This window comes from Macaca nemestrina, chromosome 10 (assembly GCF_043159975.1).
Source record: "Macaca nemestrina isolate mMacNem1 chromosome 10, mMacNem.hap1, whole genome shotgun sequence".
NCBI lineage: Eukaryota > Metazoa > Chordata > Mammalia > Primates > Cercopithecidae > Macaca > Macaca nemestrina.
The window spans coordinates 130,247,941-130,273,617 of NC_092134.1; the positions used below are offsets into that span (position 1 = coordinate 130,247,941).

General features: G+C 43.0%; 1 protein-coding gene across 6 annotated transcripts in view; it reads right to left on the minus strand.

Annotated features, from left to right (window-relative positions):
- The window catches only part of LOC105482230 (ETS variant transcription factor 6), a 248,433-nt gene that overhangs the window by 142,033 nt on the left and 80,723 nt on the right, over positions 1-25,677 (minus strand). For 2 of the 6 annotated variants that reach the window (XM_011742260.2, XM_024793041.2), the window contains exon 2: positions 2,028-2,157. The exons of 1 other annotated variant lie outside the window; for it this stretch is intronic. In XM_011742260.2, coding sequence (XP_011740562.1) covers positions 2,028-2,157 — 130 coding nt within the window. Of the gene's footprint in view, positions 1-2,027; positions 2,158-8,052; positions 16,208-25,677 lie in introns of those variants that run through there. 3 more of the 6 variants (XM_071072191.1, XM_071072193.1, XM_011742263.2) reach the window with 3 other exon arrangements.

Below are 25,677 nucleotides of genomic sequence, written 5' to 3' on the forward strand. Positions count from 1 at the left end.
TGTGAAACATTTTCCTGTCCACACACAGTATTGTCTGCTAGGAGAACTGAGTTAAATTACCCACAGTCGAACAGCAGAACTAGGTAAAAGTTAAGATCTCCTGACCTCCAGTTCAGTGTGTTTGTTTGCTTGCTTGTTTGTTTTGTCAGGTTCACATCTCATGGAAGGTAGTTAAGGAGCTTCCATATGTCAAGGCATCCAGAAGTGAACCAGGAGCAAAGGCCTCCTTGGGGGATGTTGCAAAATGTAAAAATGAAACGTTATGAAACAAATCTCAGTCTGTTTGTGATGAGTGTTTGGAACTTTTTTTTTTCTCTGTGCTAGAATTTAAGTTCCACAAGAGCAGAGGAGTTTTTTCTGCTTTGTTCATTTCTGCACCCCCAGGACACAGAAGAGTGCCGGGCACAGCAGAGGCAATCAATAACTATTTGCGAGATGAATAAATGAACGAATTAGGTAGCGGCAGTGTTCTGCCTGCGTGGCATGAGGATGTTCCATCCTGAGGCGAGTATTTCTGAAGTGAACGTATCGGTCACAGGATGACTTCTGGAGGAAAATTTCCTATCACTTGGCTGCTGTTTCTTTTCCAGTTGTGTCTGCTCCCATGGTGCCATAACATTCCAGTTTCCTAAGGACACTGATGTTCCCAGCCATGATCCTGGCACCTTTACAGTTCCAACCTCCTTAAAAGTAGAGGAAAAGATGGTAGAGTAGGGCTGTGTCCTTTCCTTCCCTGCCCAAATGAAGCAGGAATGTCTTGACCATAGTAGGCAGCAACTTCGTAAATACGGATGGACGCAGCAAGATGCAGGAGGGAAAGGATTCTCATGCCCCCAACTCCTTGCAAACATCCCAGCAACCATCTGCACTGTGGGGCAGAAGGCATAAGCCAGCAGTGTTCCCCCAGGAGCCCCAGTATCACGGTCATCTAATTCCCTGAATTATCAGAGAGAGAAAGGAAGAACCTGCATCCTCTGTCTCCTATTGTTCTCTGCATTCAGAAAGCAACCTTCTGAGGAGGGTGGAACAGGAAGAGAATCACCGTGCTGGAGAGAGATGGTGAGCAAGACTGTGCCACCACTGAAGTCACTGGAAGGGCCACGGTGACCCCAAGTGTCCTCTATAACCTAATCTTGTGCCCACAGGATAACATTCAAGGCAGAGAAGCTGGCATTTCCTTGGATACGGTGAAGAGGGTGGGAATCAGGTGATTCATCTCTCCAGCTGCCCCAATCCTGTTTTATCACCTGAGCTGGGCGGTAGTATGAGAAAGGCAGACAAAAAGGACACAGCAGGTGTCAACGGCTTTGGAGGCCAGTATCGGCAGCACAGGTGTGTGGGCCCCAAACCTCTGCCAAGTTGCAGCTGAGGACTGAGATGGGGAAGTGGTAGGCCAAGGGGTAGAGATGATTTGGGAGAGAAAGGTGGAACCACTACAGACTGCAGCTGCTGAGGCAAAGCAAGCACAAGAGAAGCAAGAGAGAGTGGAGGAGAAGGAAAGGAGGTAAGAGAAAGGACCTACGCAGGCCTAGAAAATGAAGGGAAGAAAAGTAGCCAGCACAGACAGGGAGGGGAAGGAGGGCCCTGGAAAGAAAGAACAGCGCACGGCTTAAACACAAAGCAGGAGTGAGTCTGACTCACAAACTGAGCAAAATTTAGGACCAAAGAAAATATTAAAGTTGAGTAAGCGTGAATTTGAGAATACAGATAAACTTTGCACACACACAAATCATCTTGTCTACTAGGAGATTTAGTAGGCTCTGCCATATACTGCATGCTTCCAGGTTTCTTGTTTTTTTAACGTGTCATAGTCAGGGAAGAAATGAACACATTGAGAAACAAGGAACAGGAATCTCAACTTTTCAGAGGTCTTTGGGGGGCAGGGGGTGTGAAAGATTCCAAAGCAGCGTGGCGAAGTCCTGTGAAAACCACCTCAGAGCTTGCTACTCTCTGGCCTGGAGTCCACTGCCTGCCACCCCCGCCCCATGCCATCACTCGTCTGTCCCTCTTGGGTCACGAACACTCACGCAGGTGCGCAGGCAGGCGGATTGAGTCTTCCTCCATCCTGAGCGCTCGAGGCACTGGAACATGAAGTGGCGTCGAGGAAGCGTAACTCGGCACTGGGCTCTCTGGAGGTGTATATGAAATTCGTTCCTGCTGTTAAAAATAAGGGCAGGAAGAGGGGAGGGGGAGAGAGACAATGAAAGCTTGGAATGGAGGTGCGAGACCATCTGGGGATGGGGAGCAAAAGGGAGGTGGGGCATGGGCAGTACCAGCTTCCCAAGCAATCCGGCTTACTCTCTCTGTAGAGACACTGTATACAGTTGTCTTTCAGATGCCTAGCATTGGGGCTATATAACAAAACTCTGCCATCTTTGAAAACAGCCTTTACTTTGGACTCAGGTCAATAGGTGTACACCCTGTGGTTTGTACAACTAAAAAGGAGGGACAAAACGGAACAAAAAAATATGTCCAAGAGAATGGCTTAAAGACAACTTTCTAAAAAATGACTTGCCCAAGTTGCATAATTAATGCCATCACTTTATCGAAGCCACGTTTTCTCTTCTGTAGCAATATCCCCAGCTTCTAATCAAAGTATGATTCTAGATTCACTGCACAGAGAGTGAGCTGAACGAGTAAAGTGACAGCTTCAAAGATAAGTTCTAGATTTAGAATTTAAATCCACGAGGAAGATTCTTCTGTTGTCCACCTATCTCACTATACAACAAACACAACTAAAAATATCCAACATCTAATTGTTTCCTTCATTGCAAGGAATTATCTGCAACAGTAATGAATATCTCCTTGTTCCTTCATTCTCCGTCTCAGAATCGGTATTTCCTTTCCCTCTGAAGTATTTCATAGTTCATTCAAAGAAGTATCTGAATTTAAAAGAAGTACTGTTTGACTGACCCCTTATCAACTATCAAAGGGTAGGGGGCAGCTTCGGTGGGTTCTTCATTTGAATTCAAACAAGCAGTGTTTGTTAGATCAATTAAAACAAACTAGATGGGGTGAGAAGGATTACTGTGAGTTTTAAGTTAAAATACCGCAAATAATGGCAAGAAACCGACTACTGGGTTCAGCAGAACAGCAGTGCAATTTGTATCTTAGATCAGCATACCAACTAGGTTGACTTGCAGTCCATACATACACACAACTTCAGGAGTGTCTGTGGTTTAACTGGGCAATGTAAAGTGGAACACACAACATCCAAAAATACGGTGGAAAGACGAGTAAAATGCCGTTATGAAAATAAAACTCAGGAGCAAAAGAAAATCGTACGTTAAAGTAAAGGGAAGGCAGTGTTTACGTTTTGGAAAGATACTTCTTTAACATTTTACATCTCATCAAATGTGCAAAGGGAAGTGGCGGAGTCCTCAGCCTATAACCAAATTAAAGCTTCTCTGCTCATAGCCTAGAAAGTTTGGCGGTTGCGGTAGGAAGTTCTGATTTTAAATGAATATATACATATTGTTATAATTTCCGAATGGAATTGCTCTACCTTCCCTAAGGCACCTATCAGAAGCAACTAGGGCAGTTGGAATATTTCTGTTTAAACATACATCCTGCAGTTTCTTGGTGAATTTCTTAATGAAGGGCAGGCACATATATCCCAGGTTTCATTTCTGTGTCAATTAAGATATCCTGTAAAAAGTCACCCAGAGGCAAAACTTTCAACTGCACTTTTCTCGAACTTTAGCAAGCATCACACGTATTTTGAGAAACTTTAACTTAAGGATGGGTCATACTTTTTTTGGTGTTTGGTTTGGGGTGGTTTGGGATGAACAAAGCAAAAAAAATTAGTAATAACCCACACATATAGGAAACATAAAATCTGTTCAGAGGTTTTAAAGGTGAGGTGGGCTTTTGAGCATTTCAAAGTCTGTTTTTCGAATTTAACAAATTCTCCATATTCTTCAACTCTTGTCTGACACCAGCCCCCAAAATCCCACTATATGTCTAGATATCTACCGTTAACTTTATTCTCGGAAATAACTTTCTGTTTTGTTAGGGTTTTTGCAGAAGTGAAACTTGGTGAAGAAAACATCGGGCAGCCAAAGGGTCTTCAAATGGTGCTGCACGAGTGCAAGAAAAAAACAAGACAGCATTTCGAAATTCAATGACTCTTGTTTCCCTTGAAGCAAAGAGAAACTCACAAGACACTCTGGCTAGTCCATGAGAGTGAGGCCACCTCATCCCCGCCTCCCCCAACTCCACCAAGGCAAGCTGGGAGAAACCCAGCCCTCCATGCTGACTGGACTGCATTTCTTGGGAACTCCATCTCCAGCCAACTGACAAAAGAGTCTGACTAGCTATTACCCTGAAAGTATATACTGTGATTTACTAAATTATCATGGCTTTGGACCTGCCTTTCACTGTGCTCTCTTTAAAAGCAACCCCTTGGTGTGCTTTCTCTTCTACATGTTTCCCTGACCTTACGCTGAAACACCACACTTCTGCACCTGCTCTGGGATCTGACACCATCCCCCGCAAACCCCGGCCAAACAATTTTAGATGGAGACAACCGCTACTTCATGATGAAAACTTATAAAAGGAAGGCCAGAGAGGAAGAGACTGTGGCCCACTGATCTCCTCACGTTCCTGATGATGGTTTCTACTCAGCTGGAGGACAGTTTTCCACACCATTAGCTCTTTGTCAAAGGCTCAATGAAGAGACTTGTCAGCAACGAGAGGTTACCTTGACCAAGACGGGACAAATGCAAAATGTGCTTCTAGGGCCCCGAGCACTCTTCTAGCAGCCATGGCACACCTAAGGTAACTCTGGGCTCAGTGGCTGCAGAGCACTCAGGGACCCCAAGAGGATGCTGTACAGTGAGGGGGCTCTGTTCCCCGGAGAACAAAACACACTCTTGGGAATCCCACCTACAAAGACTCCTTTTGTCTCTCTTTTTGTGAATCTCTAGGGTGACTCTCGCAGTCCTCATTTTTTACTCTATTGCAATAAGCACGCACTTAACATCTACCCTGGCACATCAGCAGACTATCAACAATTGGAAAAATTAAGCAAATACCACTATCTCAGACGGAGACATCTAGACAGAGAAGCTTAAGGACACTAACATCTAATTTCCCAAATAAAAGGAACTTCTTTACTCTTACAACTGCTTCTCTGGTCCGACCCCAACAAAGGAGGGGGTGGTGGTGACAGTCCCAGCTTACAGCTCACCCACCTCTAAAGCAAAGTGTCAGACAGATGAAAACCAGAGGTGCTTTCTTTTAACATTATGGGGATTGGGTGCGTGTGTGTGTGTGTGTGTGTGTGTGTGTGTGGAGGGCAGGATAACGATTTTCCCAAGAGGATTATAACTGCAGCTCTAATTAAATTAAAATGCTACAGACAGTGATATTAATGTATTCAAGTGTTGTAGGGGGATAAACTGCTGGAGGAGGTCAATGATGTGACTAAGAACGCCGTGATGTGGTTACATTATTGTTTAGATGCTGTAAAAAAATAAAACATGCTGCTTTCAAATTTGCAGATACAACCTACCAAGCCAATCAGCTGAACAAAAGGGAAGCACTGCAATTTCTGAGGCCAATTGTAATACCTACGAGCAGGTTGTCGAGGAGGCAGCACAAAGGGCTGGGAAGAGAAAATAAGAGAAAATAAGGCAGAAAACTGTTGTAGGCAGGAGCTGAAATGTAAATTTCACTAACCATTACAGAAGCTTTTTTAAAAAAATGGAGTATGGAGTAGCGTTGTCTCTTAAAAGTGTAAGGACTGAAGCCAAAATGAGTTACGTTCCCTCTCCCATTCCTCTCCTAGCCATGAAGGGCCAATGAAGGATACCCATCTAATTCTGCTCATTTTTAAACTGAATGCTTAGGAGCCCGTGACTTCCCTGTAAAACAGGCGTACACAGTTTGTGCTCGGTAGGAGAATGGCATTTCTCCACGTCCCCCGATCCCCACCCTCAGGTTGCATATTACAGAAGAGTCAAAAAATGAGTATTATTACCAAAAGGCCTTTCCTCTTCAAAAGTATTCAATATAAAGCTTCCATAAATCACAGGGATCCCCTAGCACATTTACACATTTGTTATTATACCCTTCGAAAAGGCTGAGGGGTTGGGAAACCTAGAGCCTACTGCTAACTAAATATTAACATTCTGGAAATAAAGCATTTTTGGAATTAAGAAAAACAGAAATAAAGTTGGTTGCGCTTGCAAAAAGATGGTTTGCAGGTAATTTCAAAGATTCCGCTGCTGCAGAACTGAGATGTCCTTGATATAGAAACTTTTCCTGGAAATGGTCCCTATCCCCATTATAAATGCCAGGACTGGCCCCAGTGATGGCTTCTGAAGCCTAGGTTAAAAGTCCTGAGGAGGAAGAGTGTCATGGACACAGGATGGTGGTCATTTCCCCACAGCTAGGGTAAAAATGCCACAGGCATGCTTTCATCCCATTGCACTTCAGTGTCCCATCACTGTGAAGAACCCTGCAACCCAGACAAGATGGAAAACAGCAGGCACCAGCGACAAGAGTGGTCATGCCGGCAATATTCAATATTTTGAGAGAAGGATCTCTTTTCCACCCTGCAGGTGTTTAGAAAAGCTGCCCGAGAAAGCTGATGCTTGTACCATCGTCAACTTCTACAGATTCAACAGAAGAAACCTCTCCTATGGGAAGCTATTTATTGAAATTTACTAAAGTGAAGTCTGAATACACAATTATTTAAGTACACTCTTCTGGCTGCAAAAATGATTCAAGTGGTGGTGATGTTGGCTTTCATTAAGTAAGCTTTTATTAACAAGCTGTAGACACATTAACAAAAAATTGAATACGCTGAAATTTGAGCTCTAGAGTTTTCTGAGTTTCTGCCACCAGGAAAGCACAAACAGACATACACAAGAACCTAAAGTAATACTCTCGAAAATCGACATTTTTTCACTTGAAAAAAGATATTCAATATTTTGTCCACTCCAAAATTCAGTGAGATAAACTTAAAGAATTTAAGATGCAAATGCCAGTCTTCTTTTCTAAATAGACATTGTACACGCAGCCACAGAGAGTAACATTTTTGGAATCTCCCCAGAAAGAAACATCATACCCTAGCATCTGGGCTAGAAAGAACACCACAGAGACTCAAATACAAATTCTGAAGTACCAAAATCCACATCTACCAAATCACAGAAGTGAAGTTTATGATTTCTTTTCATCCAGAGAGTTACCAGAAGATGGTTTAGACATCCAAGTTGGTTTAAGGGCCCAAGCTGGCTTTCTTCTTGGTGTCCAGTATCTCCCTGCCCTGAAAGCAACATCCCTCTGGATACTGAGTCATTAGATTTTTACAAGCCAAATGGTGTTTGGCTCTCAACATTCATCTTGCAGAATACATATCAGAATCTTGTAGGATCTTGCAGAATCCAAGGAAAAAAAAAAAAATGAGCGTACCCTGTGAAAATTAGGATGGGTGGGAACTATATTCCTGGCACATCTGAAATCTCCCTAGGTTACCCGGATGGCCCACTCAGTCCTTGGGAAGAGGGCGTGCCAGACAAACCAAACTCAATGTTGATATGGGGATCTCCCAAGGAGCCCGCTTCACCAATCTAAAGGAGTGCCCTTTCTCTAGTTTATGTAGATGTTCGGGATGTTGATATTCGGATTCCTGTTTAGAACTGAAAATGTCCCTTTCTTCGGCCTTTCTGGATGGTTACATCCTAAAATCAGAAGGCAGTATATCGCTTGTGACAAACAGATACAATTAAGTCAAAGCATCTTAAGTCTTCCTCTTACCCAGACCTGTATTATCTTTGCAAAGTGAGATTAAAAAAAAAAGAGCATTAGCAATAAGCCCTGCAATCAAACATCGCTGTAAAAGGTCATTGAGTTTTTTTTTTTTTTCTCCTTATGATAAAGAAATATTTCAGCATTCATCAGCTGTCAACTATGAGGCTAGGCCTGTATCAGGCATTACAAATTATGCAATCATATGTCCTAGAATTTCCAGGATGGTCTCAATATTTAAAGTTCTGTGCCCCTTTACCCATAAATACATATGGGTAGTTATATATAAATACTTACACCTCTCAGAACACATGTCACAATTTTAGCTGGAAAATACAGTCACTGCCACAATCAGGAAAGAGAGCTAGCATTAAGTGAGCACATGGCATGTGTTCCTATGAAGCCTTTATTTTATTTCAGCCTCACAAGGACCCTGCAAGGAAGGCATCGTTATCTCCATTCCACAATGAGGAAATGGACTTGAAAACCACAGTTCCAGTCACCAGCTCGGGAGATGGTGTGGCTGGTATTTGGGTGCAGACTGATCTAACTTTACTTCTCTGAACTGCTTTGTAATGCCAACCAGTCAATAATGACTTCACAATGGGGAATTCCAAGAGACAGGTTCAAGCTTGTAAAAATCATAGCAGCCTTGGAATATTTCATTGCTCTGCATCCTCACTCCTCACAGAATTCCAGCAGGATTCTTGAGGGAGACTCAACAGAGCCACCTAAGCCGAGGCACCTACCTTCTTATGCATGTGGCTTATCCTATGGGCAGCACAGACTGAGCGGTAAACGCATTCAGCTGAAGGAAGGGGACTCTCTGATGTATGAGAAAGGTTCTCGTGGCATGATCTCTGAACAGGAGTAACCATTCAAATTTATCCAGGGCTCTACATTAACCATGGGAAACAATCAGTAGGACCAGGAGGGCATTTCCAGGTTGCTTATGCAAATGATACCTTGGCCTGGACTAGAAAACTTATTGGGCATTTCTGAGTAAAAACATATTACTTTCTATCCCAACACTGTCCTTAACAACAACAAAAGACATTTCCCTTATTCTTATCCACTTATCCAAGAGCAGCACATCTAAAAGTACAGGTGAGATAAACAGAAGCAGTAAGGAGGAAAGAAGCCTGCCAAAATCTATTTGGTGCCTACAGTGGGCAGATCTCTACACCAAGAAGGAGCTGAGTCTGCCCCCAGAAATCACAGTGGCCGCAGTCCAAGCAAGACCTCTCCAATGGCCAAAGATGCACATTCCCAAGAGGGGAATGGATGAAGGCATTAAGGATACATGTGGCCTGTGCAGGGAAAAAAGATTTAAAATCTCCTCGGAGAGGTCTTCAAATATAGGAAGGTCAAGTCTAAGAGAGACTCAAGCCTTGCTTGTATTAGCAGAGGGCAGAGCCAGCAACAGATACCCATGCACTAGAAGGAAGGCCTTTCAAACAGCTGAAGTCTCCAGATATGTGGGCGATTTACTGTTCTCCTAAAGCTGACTTAACGCTGAGGCTGAAAAGTGACTCTAAAACAGGTTCTTGCACTGTGAAGGAGCTGGAGTAGGAGAACTTAAAGGTTCCTTATAACTGCAAGAGGTTGCCTACAATCTTACCTCCCCTGGTAAGTCAGAGCTTATAAATGACAGTGTGGGTAGAACGACTCCAAATAAAACACAGACACCATAGTCCCCTTCTTTATCAATTAGTTCCTTATGTCCCCTCACAGGATCCTAGGGTTCTACTGAATATAATTAGAAAAAGCACTATTTTCTAGAACTAGGTGCAATTTCTTTAAAGACAAGCACCAAAGCAAAAAAACTCAAATCGATTTCTTTATTGTTCCCATTTTAAAAAATTTTAATTAAGATACTTCCCACTCTTGAGGTGCCATGAAATTCTTTTTTTTTTTTTTTTTTCCTGTATTTCCTTAGATATTTCTAACATAGATAGTAAGCAGAAACTAAAGCTGTAATTCCTTGTCATGTCAGGCTGTGGTTACCAGGGAGGTCTATGAAGGTGGCCCAGTTCATGTGGCTGGAACCCAGTGTGGATGTACACGCAGGCAAAGTTACAAGCTTTGAACCTGCATGGGAAAATTTAAATCACGCCATTCTGCAGCCCCAGGCTATACCCCTAATCCCTTCCATGATATAGAGGATTGCCTTTGTTCAAAGCAGAGATTGGATGAGCTCAGCAACACACATCACCACTCCTGGAAAAGCCATAAAAGTGCAGGTCCTACTGAGAGCAGGTCAGCAGCATCACTTCAGCCTAAGAAAGGTGGTGTGACTTTATTTATACAGAACCATCAGGTGTCACCTCTGGAGAAGAAATAAAGTCGTGCTGTTGAATTTATCCAGCAATGCCTCTAAGCTTGTGATCTACCTTTTGAAAGAGGGTCACTAAATCCTTTCTTCCTAGTTCTAACAGCAGAAGAAACAGGTATTTAAATTAACAGCAGCTTGTATCCTGGGCACAACAAAGTGGTCAAGTTCGGCTCTTTATTAGCTGCTTTCTCCTCCATTAACGCTATTCCCTTTAATGGTCTGGTTATTATAATTAGCCAATCTGCGTTGTCCCTGCCTGGGGCTAACAAGTAATGAACTGAGAGAGTTGCTATTTAGTTGTATCAAGGGCACCATTAGACAGCGCTTCTCAATCTCCCCCCAAATGAGAGATACCTTCCAGGCATGTACTATTGCCACGTGACTGCTCTTGTACGTCCCTCACAGTGGACCTGGGGTGGGAGCTTCCCCAGCGACTCATGAGACTTAAAACCTGGACAGAAGGAAAGGATGAAAGTCAGGCTCCTGCAGACACTGGCAGCCCACAGGGCTTGGAACCTGAGCATTAACTATTAGCTCCTCCCTCCCTCCACCTGCATTCTCTGCCTCTTTGTAAACCCTTCACCTCCTCCTCAAGTAGCTTTCTTCTTTGTGCCACGGCATCACTTAGGGCTTTGCTCTTTTTGTGTCCTTCTTTAACGGCTATATCCTGGAAGTCTTGTAAAAGGAAGAGAAAGAAAAGCGACAGCTCAGACTCACAACCCCAGCGAGTTACAACTCAAACTAAAAAGATGTTTTGCCCTGTGATTTATCTTTTCGAAATGTCTAGAGCTTAAATGGACCACACACGCCTAATAAGAAACTTGAGGTTTTAAAGATCTGACATGAGAGCCAGGGGAGATTTATATTCTCATTCAAATGAGGGGAGTGTGGAGAACCGCTGAATAATGCTCCGTACTTGATACTACCCCACTGCTGGCCCAGGCTCTAGGCAGCCCCGGCAAAGCTGTTTGTATGAAGACCCGCCAGCCCTTAAGAGATACCCCAACCCTCACCCGCCTCTGTAAGGAAGAAGGCTGGATTACAACCCGGACCACAGTCAACTGAAAAAATTCCCTCGCTCTACATACATCACAGAATTCCTGGGTCACTTTAGGCTCCGAAATAAACAGAAATAAGAACAGCCTCATGAACTCTACCTACAGTAACAAGCGCAAATGAGTCTGGAAAAGATTTATATCTCTGGAAAATGTTTACTACCGAAATAATTTTCAGCAAAACCCAACAATACTGTACTTAAAAAGCAACGTAAAAGAAATGAGTCAACGTCTCCTCAGTGTTGCTGTGTGAGAGATTTGGATAACAATGCCCAGCCTTTGCCATCACATGATGTTATTTCAAGGATAAAAGAGGTCCTGCGCAGTGGCTCACCCCTGCAATCCCAACATTTTGGGAGGCCAGGGCAAGAGGATCTCTCAAGCTCAGTAGTTCGAGACCAGCCTGGGCAACATGGCGAAACCCTGTCTCTATAAAAAACATGAAAAATTAGCCAGGCATGGTGGCATGTGCCTGTCGTTCCAGCTACTCGGGAGGCTAAGGCGGAAGGATCACTTGAGCCCAGGAGGTTGAGGCTACAGTGAGCTGTGACTGTGCTACTGCACTCCAGCCTGGGTGACAAAGCAAGATGCTGTCTCACAAAAAAGAAAAATGAGATGAAGCTTATCAAATATTTTGATCTTTTTGCAACAAAGGTTCTCTACTAATGCAAGGTGTTATTATGATGAAGAATTTGAGAAATCCCAAATTAAACATTACTTTTTTTATGTAAGCCTTAAGAGTTAAACTTGTCTTTATGTTGTAAAATGGGAAACTAAATTCAAAAGAAGACTGAGATTGACAGTGACTGAGGAAGGAGGCAGAATTTATCCTCCTCCTTTTATAACTCAAAAAAGTAACATACAAGCAATCTTATATACTGATTAGGAGTGTTACACACCTGTGTTTCCTTTAAAAACATTTTCCAGAAGTCATAATCACCTTGGCAAGTAATTTCTACCTATACATGTCAAACATCATAGAAATTTCCTGATTCTTAGGAATAGGGGCTCAGAAAAGGCATCATTCCCTTCATTGTGGTCATGGGTAGAAAGTCCGGGAAGTTTTGTTCTGACAACTAATTTACTAAAGCAAGTTCTACTGACAAGGTGACTATTACCTGCAAATGCCATCAGCATTAATACCATTCTAAAAAGTAAATGAATGAGAATGGAATACAGAAGTGTGTGTGCATGATGACAACAGTGATTAACGGAATATTAAGCAGCTTGAAATAAGAAAGACACTCTTGTAGCCCTGTAGTTAAGACTAATTAGCAGTTTATTTTACATAAGATTCTGTGCCTTCATTAAAACTATTAGTGTGGAACACTACATAGAAAATATGCACTCAGGATCAGCTAACAATTTAGGAAACACATTTTAAATCAGGCATTCTATTATCTGTGTATTAGAATCACCTGGAGAAACTTTAAAAACCAATCCCAATAGCCAAGTAAATCTCCAGGGATGGGAGCCAGGCATGAACACGGTTAAAGTTCCCAGGTGATTCCAATATGCAGAGATAAAGTTGCAAATCACTGTCTTAAATCAAGACATAAATAAGCAGAATAAACAAGACGTATGTTAAAGGATTCTCTTTCACAATAGGTTTTAGAAACCTTATTAATCAATTTGCTAACTGTCCTTCCCTCCTGAGTAAATTATCACTGTCCTACCTTTAACCATAAAATAGAGATTATTTGTATAATACAGGAAGTTCCTGAATGATGACTACCTGACCTACATGTGAACAACTGCTCCAAGCAGTGCCTGACCCATGGTTGGTGTTTTCTCCCTATTGCCTCTGCTGCTCCCTCCATGTCCACCCCAAGGAAGGCTTCTCAGCTCCACTTTCTGGAGCTCCAGACTCACTTTCTGTAACTCACTTTCTGGAGTTCAGGACAAGCTGGAGCAGTGTCCTGAACACTGGCTGCACTTGTGTGTGACAGGAGCAAGACAAGGTTAATAAAAAACAAGCAAGAGGAAATGAAAACCCATTCCACTTTTGCACTCCCTTCCCTCTCTCGCATCCAAAAGGCTGTGTCTGTCCATCTTCATGTGATCAGGCTCCAGACCACTTTCTCATGCTGGAGAATGGAGAGACTGGAGACTGGGGAACCACTGTTCCCTGGGTGAGGGGAATGATCCCACATGATGGCTGTCAAGGTTGCTACAGAGATGCACGTGTGCCATTTTAAAGTGGCCAGTGGGACACATTTTTTCCTTACAGTAACCTTGCTGCTTACCGTGGTTTGGTCTTTATTTTTGCACACTGAACTATCAACTGATTATAATCTGAAGAAATGCCTTGAACTCCAAGCAGCTGACTTGTTAATAAAATCTTAGAACCCTAAACAACTAGAAACCTTGAGCCTACTAACGCTTTTCCAAGATAAAAACCCTTCAATTACATGCTCCTACTACCCCCACGAGTCATGTCACCAGAACTAGCACAGAACCTACTTGACAGATGTAGAAACTGATGCTGAAGGGCTAACAAGATCCCTGAAGGAACCACATAACTGCTCTGGATGGAGCTAGCAGTCCTAAACCCAATGCTGTCTTCTTTCTCTAGAATATACCCTCTGCCTATAGCATTTTAAAAACTCTTGGCCATCATGATAAAGTGTATGTACAAAGTGGTTCTGAAGGATAAGAGTAGTTTACTCAAGAACCTAGCGTATTTATTTACTCCTTCCTTAATAAATTTTTTAAAGCCTCTGGAAATCCAAGTTCTTCCTGTAAAACAAAATTCTCAAAAGTTTCTGAGCATCTTGATATTATTATTAGTATTCTATCTCTCCTTCCTTTAGATACAATGCAATTCTAAAACAGTGATAGAATTATAGAACAGTGGCATGAATATGGTTTCAATATCTGAAATTCACTGGGTTGTTCAAACTACTAGAGTGGGTAGTAATTCTCTTTGCATCTTTAGAGAGCAACTTGCAAACCAAGCTGTGAAAGCTACAGCATCAAGCCTTACCAGGGGCTTCAACAACGCTTCCAACATGTAGCTGCCAACAACTGAGATCTATAAATAGGAAAATCTGGAAAGTTTAACAAAAAAGTTGAAGGAGGGACTCTGAAAATCACTTGGAGCTTATAGGGTTGAAACCGGAGCTAGACAAGCACTAATATTTCCTTTCATGCAATGGAATTCCCCTTTGGTTATATTACTTTATATTCCTTGCCACAAGGAAATGAAACCTACACTGACAATCATTGAGATTTCTGTCTGGCATAAAGGTACAAGGACCCAACAGGCATAAATTCGTACTATGCACAAATGTAGTTTTTTGTTCCCATGAGAATCAGTGGTTTCTAAGTGGGTGAAAATACATCTAAAAATCATTCGATTAACAGAGGCAAAGCTATCCTCTCAACTAACTTACTCTTATTAAAACCTATTTTCTAACCCTCAAGTGTCATAAACCCATCCATATAAAGCAACTTGTGAACACAACGGGAAAAATTATGACTCTAACTTTTGAAGTCCAGCAACTTTCCTTAGAAAGTCCAATAATGCTTCTGATGGATCCCGTAAGGCACTGTCTAGACTTGCACTGTCCCACAGAAATATAAGGGGAGCCCCATGTGTAATTTAACATTTTCTGATAGCTACATGAAAAACAAGAGATGGGTAAAATGAATCTAGATAACATATGACACCTAACTCAATGTGGCCAAAATATTCTTTCAACGTATAGTCAATACTAAGTCTTTGAAATTTGGTGTCTAGTTTACATTTCAAATCTGACACTAAATTTTTGTTGGAAATACTTGATCTGTATTTAGAGTTCATAAAATTCACGGTTGAAAAGGTAAATTCACATATCCAAGCTATTCCAAACACGCCTAAATAGGTTTTTAACAACTCAATTGTGTTTTTTAATTAAAAATGAATAAATTAAGAATTCCATCTCTCTGCTGCACTCACCATCCCCAGTGCCAGTGGCGAGCATGTACACTGCAGGTTGGATACCCGGCAGCACCTCACAGGGATGAGTGGGGGCCACGTGCTATCCCCATCCTTTCAGAAACATCACAAACTCTGGAGAGGCGATAACAGAAGTTAACCCGTGTTCCTTTTCCTTCTCTTCTCCAACAGCAATAGTCATCAGAGTCCCCCATACTTGAGGCCACTTACAGAGGACACAGGGAATGAAGGTGTTTTCCTGCCCTCTGTCCTCAGAGACCATGAGCCCCTTAGCACTCAGCAGAAAGAAGACAGTGGAGTTTAGGCTCCATCAAATTAAGTCTTCTCTCTCTCTCTCTCCCTGTCTCTCTCTCTCTTTTTTAAAAAATTACCTAACAAATTTCCCTAGAAGCTGAAAAACAAGTTGGTTCAGGACGCCAGTTTGCAAAGTTTCAGCTCTCCTCCCCAACACAAATCATCACTATGCAGTGCAACGTCTCCTCATTTGGGTCACTCCTGAACTTGGCCACAACACTTCTTCGGAGACACCTGAAAAAACGTAGCCCAGACACAACTCTTAGAGCTCGGGGCACTCTGTTGGATATGACTTGAGTTTGAACCATCTTGAGTTTGAACGCTGAAACAAGTTTAAACTTCTCCAAAGGATCATTTGCACCCCTCAGAAGAAAGATGCGTCTCTAACTAGGAGAAAATAGAATTAAAATGGAGGTTCTATACAAAGTGAAATACCTGACTCGAAGTTCCTTGAGAGCATGTCTGTACCTGGGGTGTCGTCATTTGCTGGCCTGACTCCCAGGCTGTAGGTAAAGTAGCTGTGGAAAAGTGGCACAGGGCAGAGGCTCAGTGGGTCACACGTGTAATCCCAGCACTTTGGGAGGCAGAGGCAGGAGGATCACTTGAGCCCGGGAGTTGGCAAAACCGTCTCCAATAAAAAAATTTAAAAGTTAGTCGGGCATGGTGATGCATTCCAGCTACCTGGGAGGCTGAGGTAGGAGGATCACTTGAGCCCAGGAAGTCAAGGCTGGTGAGCCATGACTGCGCCACCGCACTCCAGCCTGGCTAACTGAGCAAGACCCTGTCTCAAATAAAATTAAAAATAAAAAAAAGCAGAAACAAAAAACAAACCAAAAAACAGAGAGAGACAGAAAGAAAGAGAAAGAGAGAGAGGAAGGAAGGAGAGGGAGAGGAAGAGGGAGAGGGAGAGGGAGAGGGAGAGGGAGAGGGAGAGGGAGAGGGAAAGGGAGAGGGAGGGGAGGGGAGAGGGAGGGGAGGGGAGAGGGAGGGGACGGGAGGGGAGGGGAGGGGAGGGGAGGAGGGCAAAGCACCATAGGCTTTCTATGCTGTGACTGATGTTGCACCTAAAGGAACCCTTCTTAAAAGGAAGAATGCTACATGGTAAGATACACCCAAGACACCACCATATAAATAACCTCTTACTGAGACTAACCTTACAGTTGAATGCACCTTGCATTCATTCTATCTCCAATTCTAGCCATCGTTATTGGCTTTCCTCCCCTTCCTTGCAAGGCTAAAAAATAACGAAAGTCTAAGCCTGAGCAAACACACTCATTTACTTCCCCCACGTTTATTCTTCCCCCTAAAACTACAAAAAAAGGGGGCAGGGGCAGATCTGAGTCTCAGTCTCCTTGGCTATGAGATGGAGACAACTGCGTTGACTGACCGATGAGGCCCTGAGAAAATTAGGTGAGTTAAAATACATGAAAAAGGCCATATAAACCACGATGCATTCTTCTCACGCCATGGCTTCCATTTCTTTCTGACCTAGCTTCAAAGACCAATGCTGCTTCCCTCATCCACTCCTTCCATCAAGCGCTTAGAAAATTAATATGCATTGTCTCACCGTAAGACAACATTTTACATACATTAGATCACCGGGAGATACAAGAACAAGTACTTATTTTCCTCGGTTCAGACTAGAAAAATAAATCAATCTAATTTTCAGAGGCTTGCCTCTAATGTGTCTCATCTACATGATAGGGCAAATACTGATAGAATAAAAATCTCCATATGACCCTGAATTATCCTACAACCTCAGCAAAAATCCCGCTTGTTTCAAAACACTGTTAATAAACACTTTCTAGTTGAATAAATATGTTGAAAACACCCCTCAGAGCTGCGTGCAGGGTCTAAATTACACCAGTCCCTCCCGCTCCATAGACTCAGCTGCAGGTGCTCCATTCGGGGCTCCCTGTCCTGCCTGTTGTAGAGTTCCGGGCCAAGTTGCCCCAGCCCACGCTGGCCTGACCTCCTCAGCAAATCCTGCCCTTAGGTCTGGATCTAGGTCTTGTTCTTAATCTCTTGTTTCTGAGTTGATGGTTCACTGGAGCTTGGACTTTGATTTCCACGGTTGCGGGCCTACTATACCTTCATCCACCTCTCAGACCCCCAGACCACACAGGAGCCCCAGGCTCTCCCACATCCACACACCCAGGAGGAAAGGTTATCACGAGACTCTGCACGCACAGGGACCTTGTCTGCCTCGTTCACCACCATATCCCTTACACCTAGAACAGGGCTTGCACTGGACATTCGTGAAGTATTTACCAAATGAATGAATAAGCCTCATTAAACAATCTCAAAGTATTTCTAGTGCCAACACAAAATCATCTTTTGTCCTGTGTTTCCACCTAGGGCCTATCTACTGACTTACTGACGAAGTTTGAAGTCTAACTGTCTACATAAAAATCTTGCTACAAGCTGCCAACATGCCCCATCTCCTCTCCAGTAGACGCACTCACCGCCCTATCACCCAGTTCTGTGACTTGTGTTTAAGCCTTATTCCAGTATGTTCCAAGTTCCTGGAACACCTTGCCTACTATGATCCCATCCCATCAAGCCTGTTCCCTCTCGAAATAGATACTTTACAATGTATTTATACTTATTCCAAAAGTAGCACCATTCCTCAAAAATACTTTAGAAACACCTCTTTCAGAACTTTCAGAACCAGTTATAGGTAACGGTGTATTGCTGTTTCTTGTACCTGATCAGAAACAATATCAAGTATACCTTGACAGACTTGACACCAAATGTCACCTATCTCTAAAATTTAAATCCCATCTCAAGGATCAAAGTTGTTCATTGCTCTAATTATCTACGTAATGTTTCTCTCCCAATCAGACTAAAAAAGGGGACACCGACTGTTTGTGTGTGTTTTTTAAGACTGCGCTGCTCCAAGAATAGTGCCTGATACACTGTAGATACTCAATAATTATCTGGTGAATGAATGATCTGAAGACCTTTGTAAAAGATTTTTCTTTCATTCAGCAAATATGTGCCTGGCACTGCTAAGGGCTGAGAATATGGGAATGAATGAGAAAAGAAAATCTCTACCTTCTTTAAGGAGCTTATAGGCTAGAGGGAAAACAACTTACTTAAGGGAAAAGGAAAAGAGACTATCATTTATTGTCAACTCGTATGTGACAGGCACATATATTGTTTCATTTAAACTTCCCAGCAATCAAAATAAGGGTGACATTTAAATTCTCATTTTAAAGACTAAAAACTTGGGATTCGGCAATGTTATGTAACTCGCATAATAAGTGATGAGCCGGCCGGGTGCGATGCTTCACGCCTGTAATCCCAGCACTTTGGGAGGTCAAGGTGGGCAGATCACCTGAGGTCAGGAGTTCGAGACCAGTCTAGGCAACATGGTGAAACCCCTTCTCTACTAAAAATACCAAAAAATAGCCAGGCGTAGTGGTGGGTGCCTGTAATCTCAGCTACTCAGGAGGCTGAGACAGGAGAATCGCTTGAACCCGGGAGGTGGAGGTTATGGTGAGCCGAGATCACGCCATTGCACTCCAGCCTGGGCAACAAGAGCGAAATTCCATCTCAAAAAAAAGAAAAAAAAAATCATCATAATAAGTGACAAGGCAGGCCTGGAACCAAGAGCCTACTGATAGCAAAGTCTAGGTCTTTTCTTTGATCACACCGAGCAAGGGCTGTTCAATTCAATTAAGCGGTTTGTTTATTAGGGTGACAACTTTTCAAACTCCAAAAGAGACAACACTTACGTGGATGTTTGCTTTTCAGCCTCCCCTCGTACTATTCAAGAAATCACCCTAGGTGCCACACACTGATCTCACCACTAATCTCACCAAAGACCAACTCCCATAACCATAACTCGCACAGACATCAAGAAGCCAAAGGCTAATACAATTGGGGGTCTGTGACCCTGTTCTATCCTGGGAGGTACTTTCAGCAGAGGTGGCCACGTGAATGTTGGTGGGTCTACTACAGACAGGTATAGTGGGGTGCGTGGATTAAGCAGCAGGTAAACCCTGGTACACATGGAAGCGAAGGAAATAGGAGGCTTGGAAGCAGGACCTAGTATTAGCCAAAAAAAAAAACAAAAAAAGGCCACCTTGACACCTTTGGGACACATGCCATAAATTACCAAGACATTCTGCCCATTCTTAGTAAGTGGAAGATGAAGAACAGAGCCTTTCAAGTTTCCCTTCCATGACATTTTAGAGACTAAAGGTTTAATATTGTTATCACAAAAGACCATTAGGGACCAGGTTTTCCTTTGCTTTAGATGTTCTAAAAATATTTTTGAGCAGTATAGCATAATGGTTAAGAGCTATGGCTTAGAAGCATCCAGGCTTACTTTGCATCTTGGCTCTGGCACTTACTGCGTGCCTTCGTAGAAGTTACTTAAACTCTCCAAGCCTAAGTTTCTTCATCTATAAAATGGAGTAATAGCAACACTGGCTCTACTGCATAAGATTCTGAGGATTAAAGGAGATAATGCCCTACAATTTAGCATAGTGCCTGGAGCATAAAAAGCTTAATAAACATCAATGACAAAAGTACCTGTGCCAGCATTGTGGTAAATCTACATACCTATGTACAGACATACAGATATGGTCATTTCTTTTTTTTGGCTCGTCTCAGTCCCCCAGGTAGCTGGGACCACAGGTGAGCACCACCACACACAGCTAATTTTTATATTTTTTGTAGAGACGAGGTTTCATCAAGGTTGCGCAGGCTGGTCTCGAACTCCTGAGCTCAAGCAATCCACCCATCTCGGCCTGCCAAAGTGCTGGGATTACAGGCATGAGACACTGCGCCCAGCCCAGATGTGGTCATTTCTGAGATGGCTCAGCAGCTCCACCTGTGCTAGGCTCAAGCTATCACATAATTACATAGGGGACTATATGATCAAAGATATAATGCTCACGTACAACTGTTATCTACTACAGAGTTTATATCACTTTCAAGTGCCTCTGCAAACTGTTTTTTTAACAGGGAGAAAACAGAATAAAAATGGGAAAATGGAAATCCAAAGATCTGATTCCTATAAAGATGCTGCAATAGAAGTAGCCACTGCCAGGTCTGCATCTCCTGGTGCGATCAGATAATCCATCTGTCTAGATTGGATAGACACTTGAGGAGGAATAATTCAAGATAATTTCTATTACACCACTATCCATGTTTTCTCAAGGGAAAAACATGTATTTGCTGCTTTTGATTAACATGTTAGTGGCTACAACTAAAACATCAAGTGGTCTGCTGAGCCGAGGTTTTCCTGCTGGTTTTACAAAATCAGTACAGAGGGCCATCTGTCAGCGTCAGCTTCACCTGGATTTACAGGTAAACTCTTCAGTATTGCTGACCAGGGTATGTGGGTGTGTGTATATTGGTAGCTATATGGAAACCAGATTGCTCTAATAATAAACACATTTCATTCCCCGCATGGAGGTTACTGGATCTTTGCTAAAGATCCTTTTTCCCACTTAGTTCCATAAATATTCTGGGGAAGCATGGCCTAGGATGAGTGGTCAGAATGAGAACCTGTTGTGATATTTCGTCAGCACCCACTCACAGTGTACTTACTCTCCTTTACCTGTAACTTACACCTTTTCTGTAACCTCTGGAATTAAAGACAGGAGGAAGGATGAAGACAAGATGATACATCAGAAAACACGGTGCAGGGGCTTAAAGGGCTAAGGAAAAATAAAGTGTTTTTTTCCTTTTTTTTTTTTCTCTTGTGACCAAGTCTCTCTCTGTGGCCCATGCTGCACTGCAGTGGCGCGATCTCAGCTCACTGCAAGCTCCACCTCCCGGGTTCACACCATTCTCCTGCCTCAGCCTCCCGAACAGCTGGGACTACAGGCGCCCACCACCACACTCGGCTAATTTTTTGTATTTTTAGTAGAGACGGGGTTTCGCCGTGTTAGCCAGGATGGTCTCAATCTCCTGACCTCGTGATCCACCTGCCTCGGCCTCCCAAAGTGCTGGGATTACAGGCACGAACCACCGCACCCGTCCCAAAGTGGCTAATATTAATACGCTGAGTACCTTCCATGTGCCAGACACTTAAGATACTGTATGTTTCTATTTCATCAATGGAGAACCAGAGTCTGGGTGAGGTTAAAGAACGTGCTTCCCAATTTCACACAGTGGTGCTAGAATTTGGAAGCAAAGGACGTCAGATTCTAGAGCCACAATCTTTCTACACTTTCACCCCAAAATGAGGAGTAAGAATGAAAGTGGCATTGTGGACTTAAGGAAGATCATAGAAAATCTATTAGAAAGATTTTTGGTTTTGTTTTTGAAATTTCCAGCATTTAACATGATGATTACAGAGCTGGAATTGGGTGACTGAAATGGAAGAGAGCACCTCCTGACATCCAGGGTCATGCATTCAGGCTCAGGGACACGGTGCTTTCAGAGCAAGGGGTTGTTCTAGGTCCTCTAGAGGCAGAAGGAGGAAGGGTGTCTGTGTGTCAGATGTGGTCAAGCTGGAGCACCAAGGCAGCCCCCAACCCTGACAAACAGCACATTCAAACGACACAGTGTAGAATGGCAGAAAAAGATGGGGTGGGATACAATGGGGGGAAATGCTCCAAGTCAGGGAAAAGGTTTGTACTTGAAGGACAACGCCCTTCTCCTGAGTAGAGCTTACTAAAGGAGACACGTCCATTTTCTTTTTGACCTCTCCTGCTTTCTACTTCCAGCTTCTTGCCTCGTGCTAAGTTTGGGCAGAAAGGGGCCTTAGAAATGGAGACCAGCATCCTCATTTTTCAGATGAAAAACCTGAAATCAACAGAAATATCTGAGATCACACTTCTTGTTTCGGAAATCAGGTAGTTATCAGTTCTTGTTTTCGTTTTTCACCATCTAGCGCAGTAAAGGGAAAAAGGGTAGACAAAAAAAAAAAACACAAGAAACCAGAAATATTCCTGTAAGTAGACATCTCTACTTACTTCGAACTGCACTAGTTCTGCGACTGTGTGCTCAGTGTTGTCTTCTACCAGGTGATGTTAGAGATTTGCACTGAGCCGTGCACACACTGCTGTCTAGGTCAATTCTAAGGTAGCTGGCTGGATTTAACATTAGGACTGCAGGGTGGAACATCTTCTCTTTATGCAAAGCTACCTGAACTGGTCGCCCTTTCGGGTGACCAACCATGCTGGTTTGTCTGGGACTGGAGGGGTTCCTGGGATGTGGGATTTTCAGGACTAAAACTGAAATCCCAGGGAAACTGTGACAAGCTGGTTACCCTACTGCCTTCAGTAGGATCACATTTTCAACTGAGCTAATACATGCAGACAGACAAAGTGCATTTAGCTGGAAGTTTTAGCTGGTAGAATACCAGCTAAATGGTAGTTAACGTTTTAATTTTTTAAGAAAAGAAGCAAGATGAAAATTAATGACTATAAAGGGCTTTGGGCCCTTGGGGAGGAAGGTATTCTCAAAGTAGGAAGTGTTAAGTTCATAAAAGAAACAATATGAGAAGGCAGTGGGGCTTTTTCATACCTAACAAGTATGACTAAACCTGTAAACACTTCCTGTTCCGTCCCGTGTTTTTCTGAAATTCGCTTTTCCTTAAAGGCCAAGAAGACAGAAAAAAAGTATTCTCTTTCTTCTCTTCTTAAGAATAACAGTGGGAAATTTCAAACCTCCAAAGACGCCTAAAAGTTTCATAAGCTCTTGCTTTTATATATAAATATTACGGAGAAACAAACAACACTCACTTTTCTCCATAAGCATCCTACATTCTTACTACATGAAATTTTCAGTACGTAGAAAACCATCTGATTAGAAAAGACAAATACTGGCAGTTAAGTAGCACTTACTCCTCCACCTAGTTATATTTTCAATACAAAAAGTTTTGCTTTAATTAAACACTGTATTAGGTGCTGACAATAAAACACTGAGTAAGGACATACTTTTATTTCACACGTCACAGTATCCTAAAGATCAAAACCTGCCTTTCTAGACTCACTCATGACTCCTCTTATTATAGTGGAGAAAGAGAGTTGCCCCTAACAGAAAAGCTCACACTGAATATCATTTTTCCCCAGCAGCACTTCCCATTCACGAAGAGCAGTGCTACAAAAGGCAGCCTCACTTTCACCCTTTCTGGGTCACCAACTACAACTGGAGGGGCTCAGCCTAGAATCGGGTAGAGGGGATGTGAAACCAAGGAGGGGGTTACACTGCGGAGCATGCCACTGGGCCTCTACTCACAGAAACAGCTTAAAGCCACCCATACCCACATTTGGGAAACGTGTGTCTCTGGTCTCCTGGAGGCATAAATTGAACGTTATTATATTCTAGGGAAGAGCAAACAGCAGCCCACTGAGGGGTCTTGGGCCATGGGAAAGTCTTCCGTTCCTCTACTTGTGCTCTGAAGGGTTGATTGTTGTACCCTCCAAAGCAAAAAAGGAAAATCAAATCCAGCTCAGAAGTCCGCCCACATTCTGCGGTGGGGAGAGTTGCCAAAACCATTCCCTGCACCTGTAGATTGAGGTCGCAGGTTCACAACTGTCAGATGTCCACACAGCAACACGGCTCCCTCACGGGAGAGTCCACAGTCATGGACCTAGGTTCTCTGCTGGGCTGCGCTGGACGTCCCGTCCTTAGAACTCTAAATCCTGCCTTTGCGCATGCTTCCTTGGAGCCCTCCGAGGCCTTGGTGACTTGCACCTTTGTGCACACTACAATTGGCTTCCTGGAGCCTGGCAACCCCAGAGCAGCAGCCTCATTGGACTTCTGTTTGTACAGGACTTGTCAAGCAGGTTATGCTGCTTTTCTGCCACCTTTCTTTCCAGACACCTCTAAAATGTAAAGATATCAGGAAATAAGAGAGGGATAAGGTTTTCTCACCACAACCCCAGAGGCCTACGAAGTCTGCCTAGACCGTGGGCTTTGCTAAAGGCCTGCTGCTGGTCTCTTAAATGGTGCAGCATGTTAAAATGTCTAAGAATTGTAGAGGAAGAGTTGTCAAAAGTAAGGTCAGAGTCAAATGCACTGTGTTTCTATCATTACTGCTGGCCTCTTTCCAGAGGGAGTAAAATGCACCCCTCGAAGCTGGCAGCAAGTCCTCTGGTTGCATCAATAATTTTCCCTTGCACAGAAAAATCCCCCAGTAACGCATAGATGGTCATGAACTCCCCTTTCTATTTTGCAGACCTAGAAAGTGTGGTAGAGAGAAATTAAATGCCTTTGTGAATCAGCAAAAAAGACATAGGGAAAAAAAACCCAGGACAGCTGGTCTATCTGCTTTAACCCATGCATTCAGCACACCACGGGGAAAATAGTTATTTTTTCACTACAAAAGAGGTGACCTTCTACTTCGGGCATGTAAGATTAAAAAAAAAAATTAAAGATACCAGTTGTTTTGTTGAGAGAACAATCAATAAAATAGTAATGCAGGGTACAGTTTTATCCAGAGGTCAAGATAGCATCTAACCAAGGTCAAGAGACTGTATTGAATCAAGAGTTCAAAGGTCACTATCTTCCCCATAGTATGAGTCAGTCAAACTGAGATTGCTTCAAGGTTAAGGAAGGAATCATCAAATTGCCAGCAGTCATACCAAACAGGACAGGGAAACTGGCTATTCCTGTCACATCTCCTTTCCATTAATCATAAAGTAGTTGACCTAGGGAGCAACCCTCTCAGATTCCGGGAGAGTCCATTTATGAGACATGAACTCAAATCTACCACACAGCAGCCCAGTCCCCTCACCTGATCCCAGATGGCTGCCTGGCAGCTCTAAGGGCCTTCCAAAAAATTCTTCAGTTAAAGGCACAAAGCCTTTGAACAGGCTTCAATTCGAGTGCTTCCACCCAGAGGAGACTACTCAGGAGTTGAGATAAAATCCTGAAAACATGGGCAAAGTTCAACCGAAAGCTGCCCCTTGTAGGCCATGAACTGGCACACCTGGCCAGTTGGCAACGGTTCCCTCCTTTAGCAGATCTTACCTGCCTGAGCAGGAAACGGTGATAAGGCTAAACCTAGTTCATGTTGATTGTCACACTTTCTCACACTTGAGCACAGCCCAATTTAAAAATAGCCTTAAACTGTTGCTTCAGTTCGATATGTCACAGAGCCATCAAAAATAACAGAGAATGTATGTCAAAGTGTTCTGTAAGCTGTAAAGCCCAACCTACCATAGTATATATTAGTATATATTATTTTGATATTAAATAATGCTAAAGAATATTAAACTGTAAATAAACATTGATAACTATGGAACCATGTGGGTATACGGCTAAAGACTTGAAGTCAGATACAGGTAACTGTAACTATGTAAAAAGGCTCATTTTTTTTTTAATCT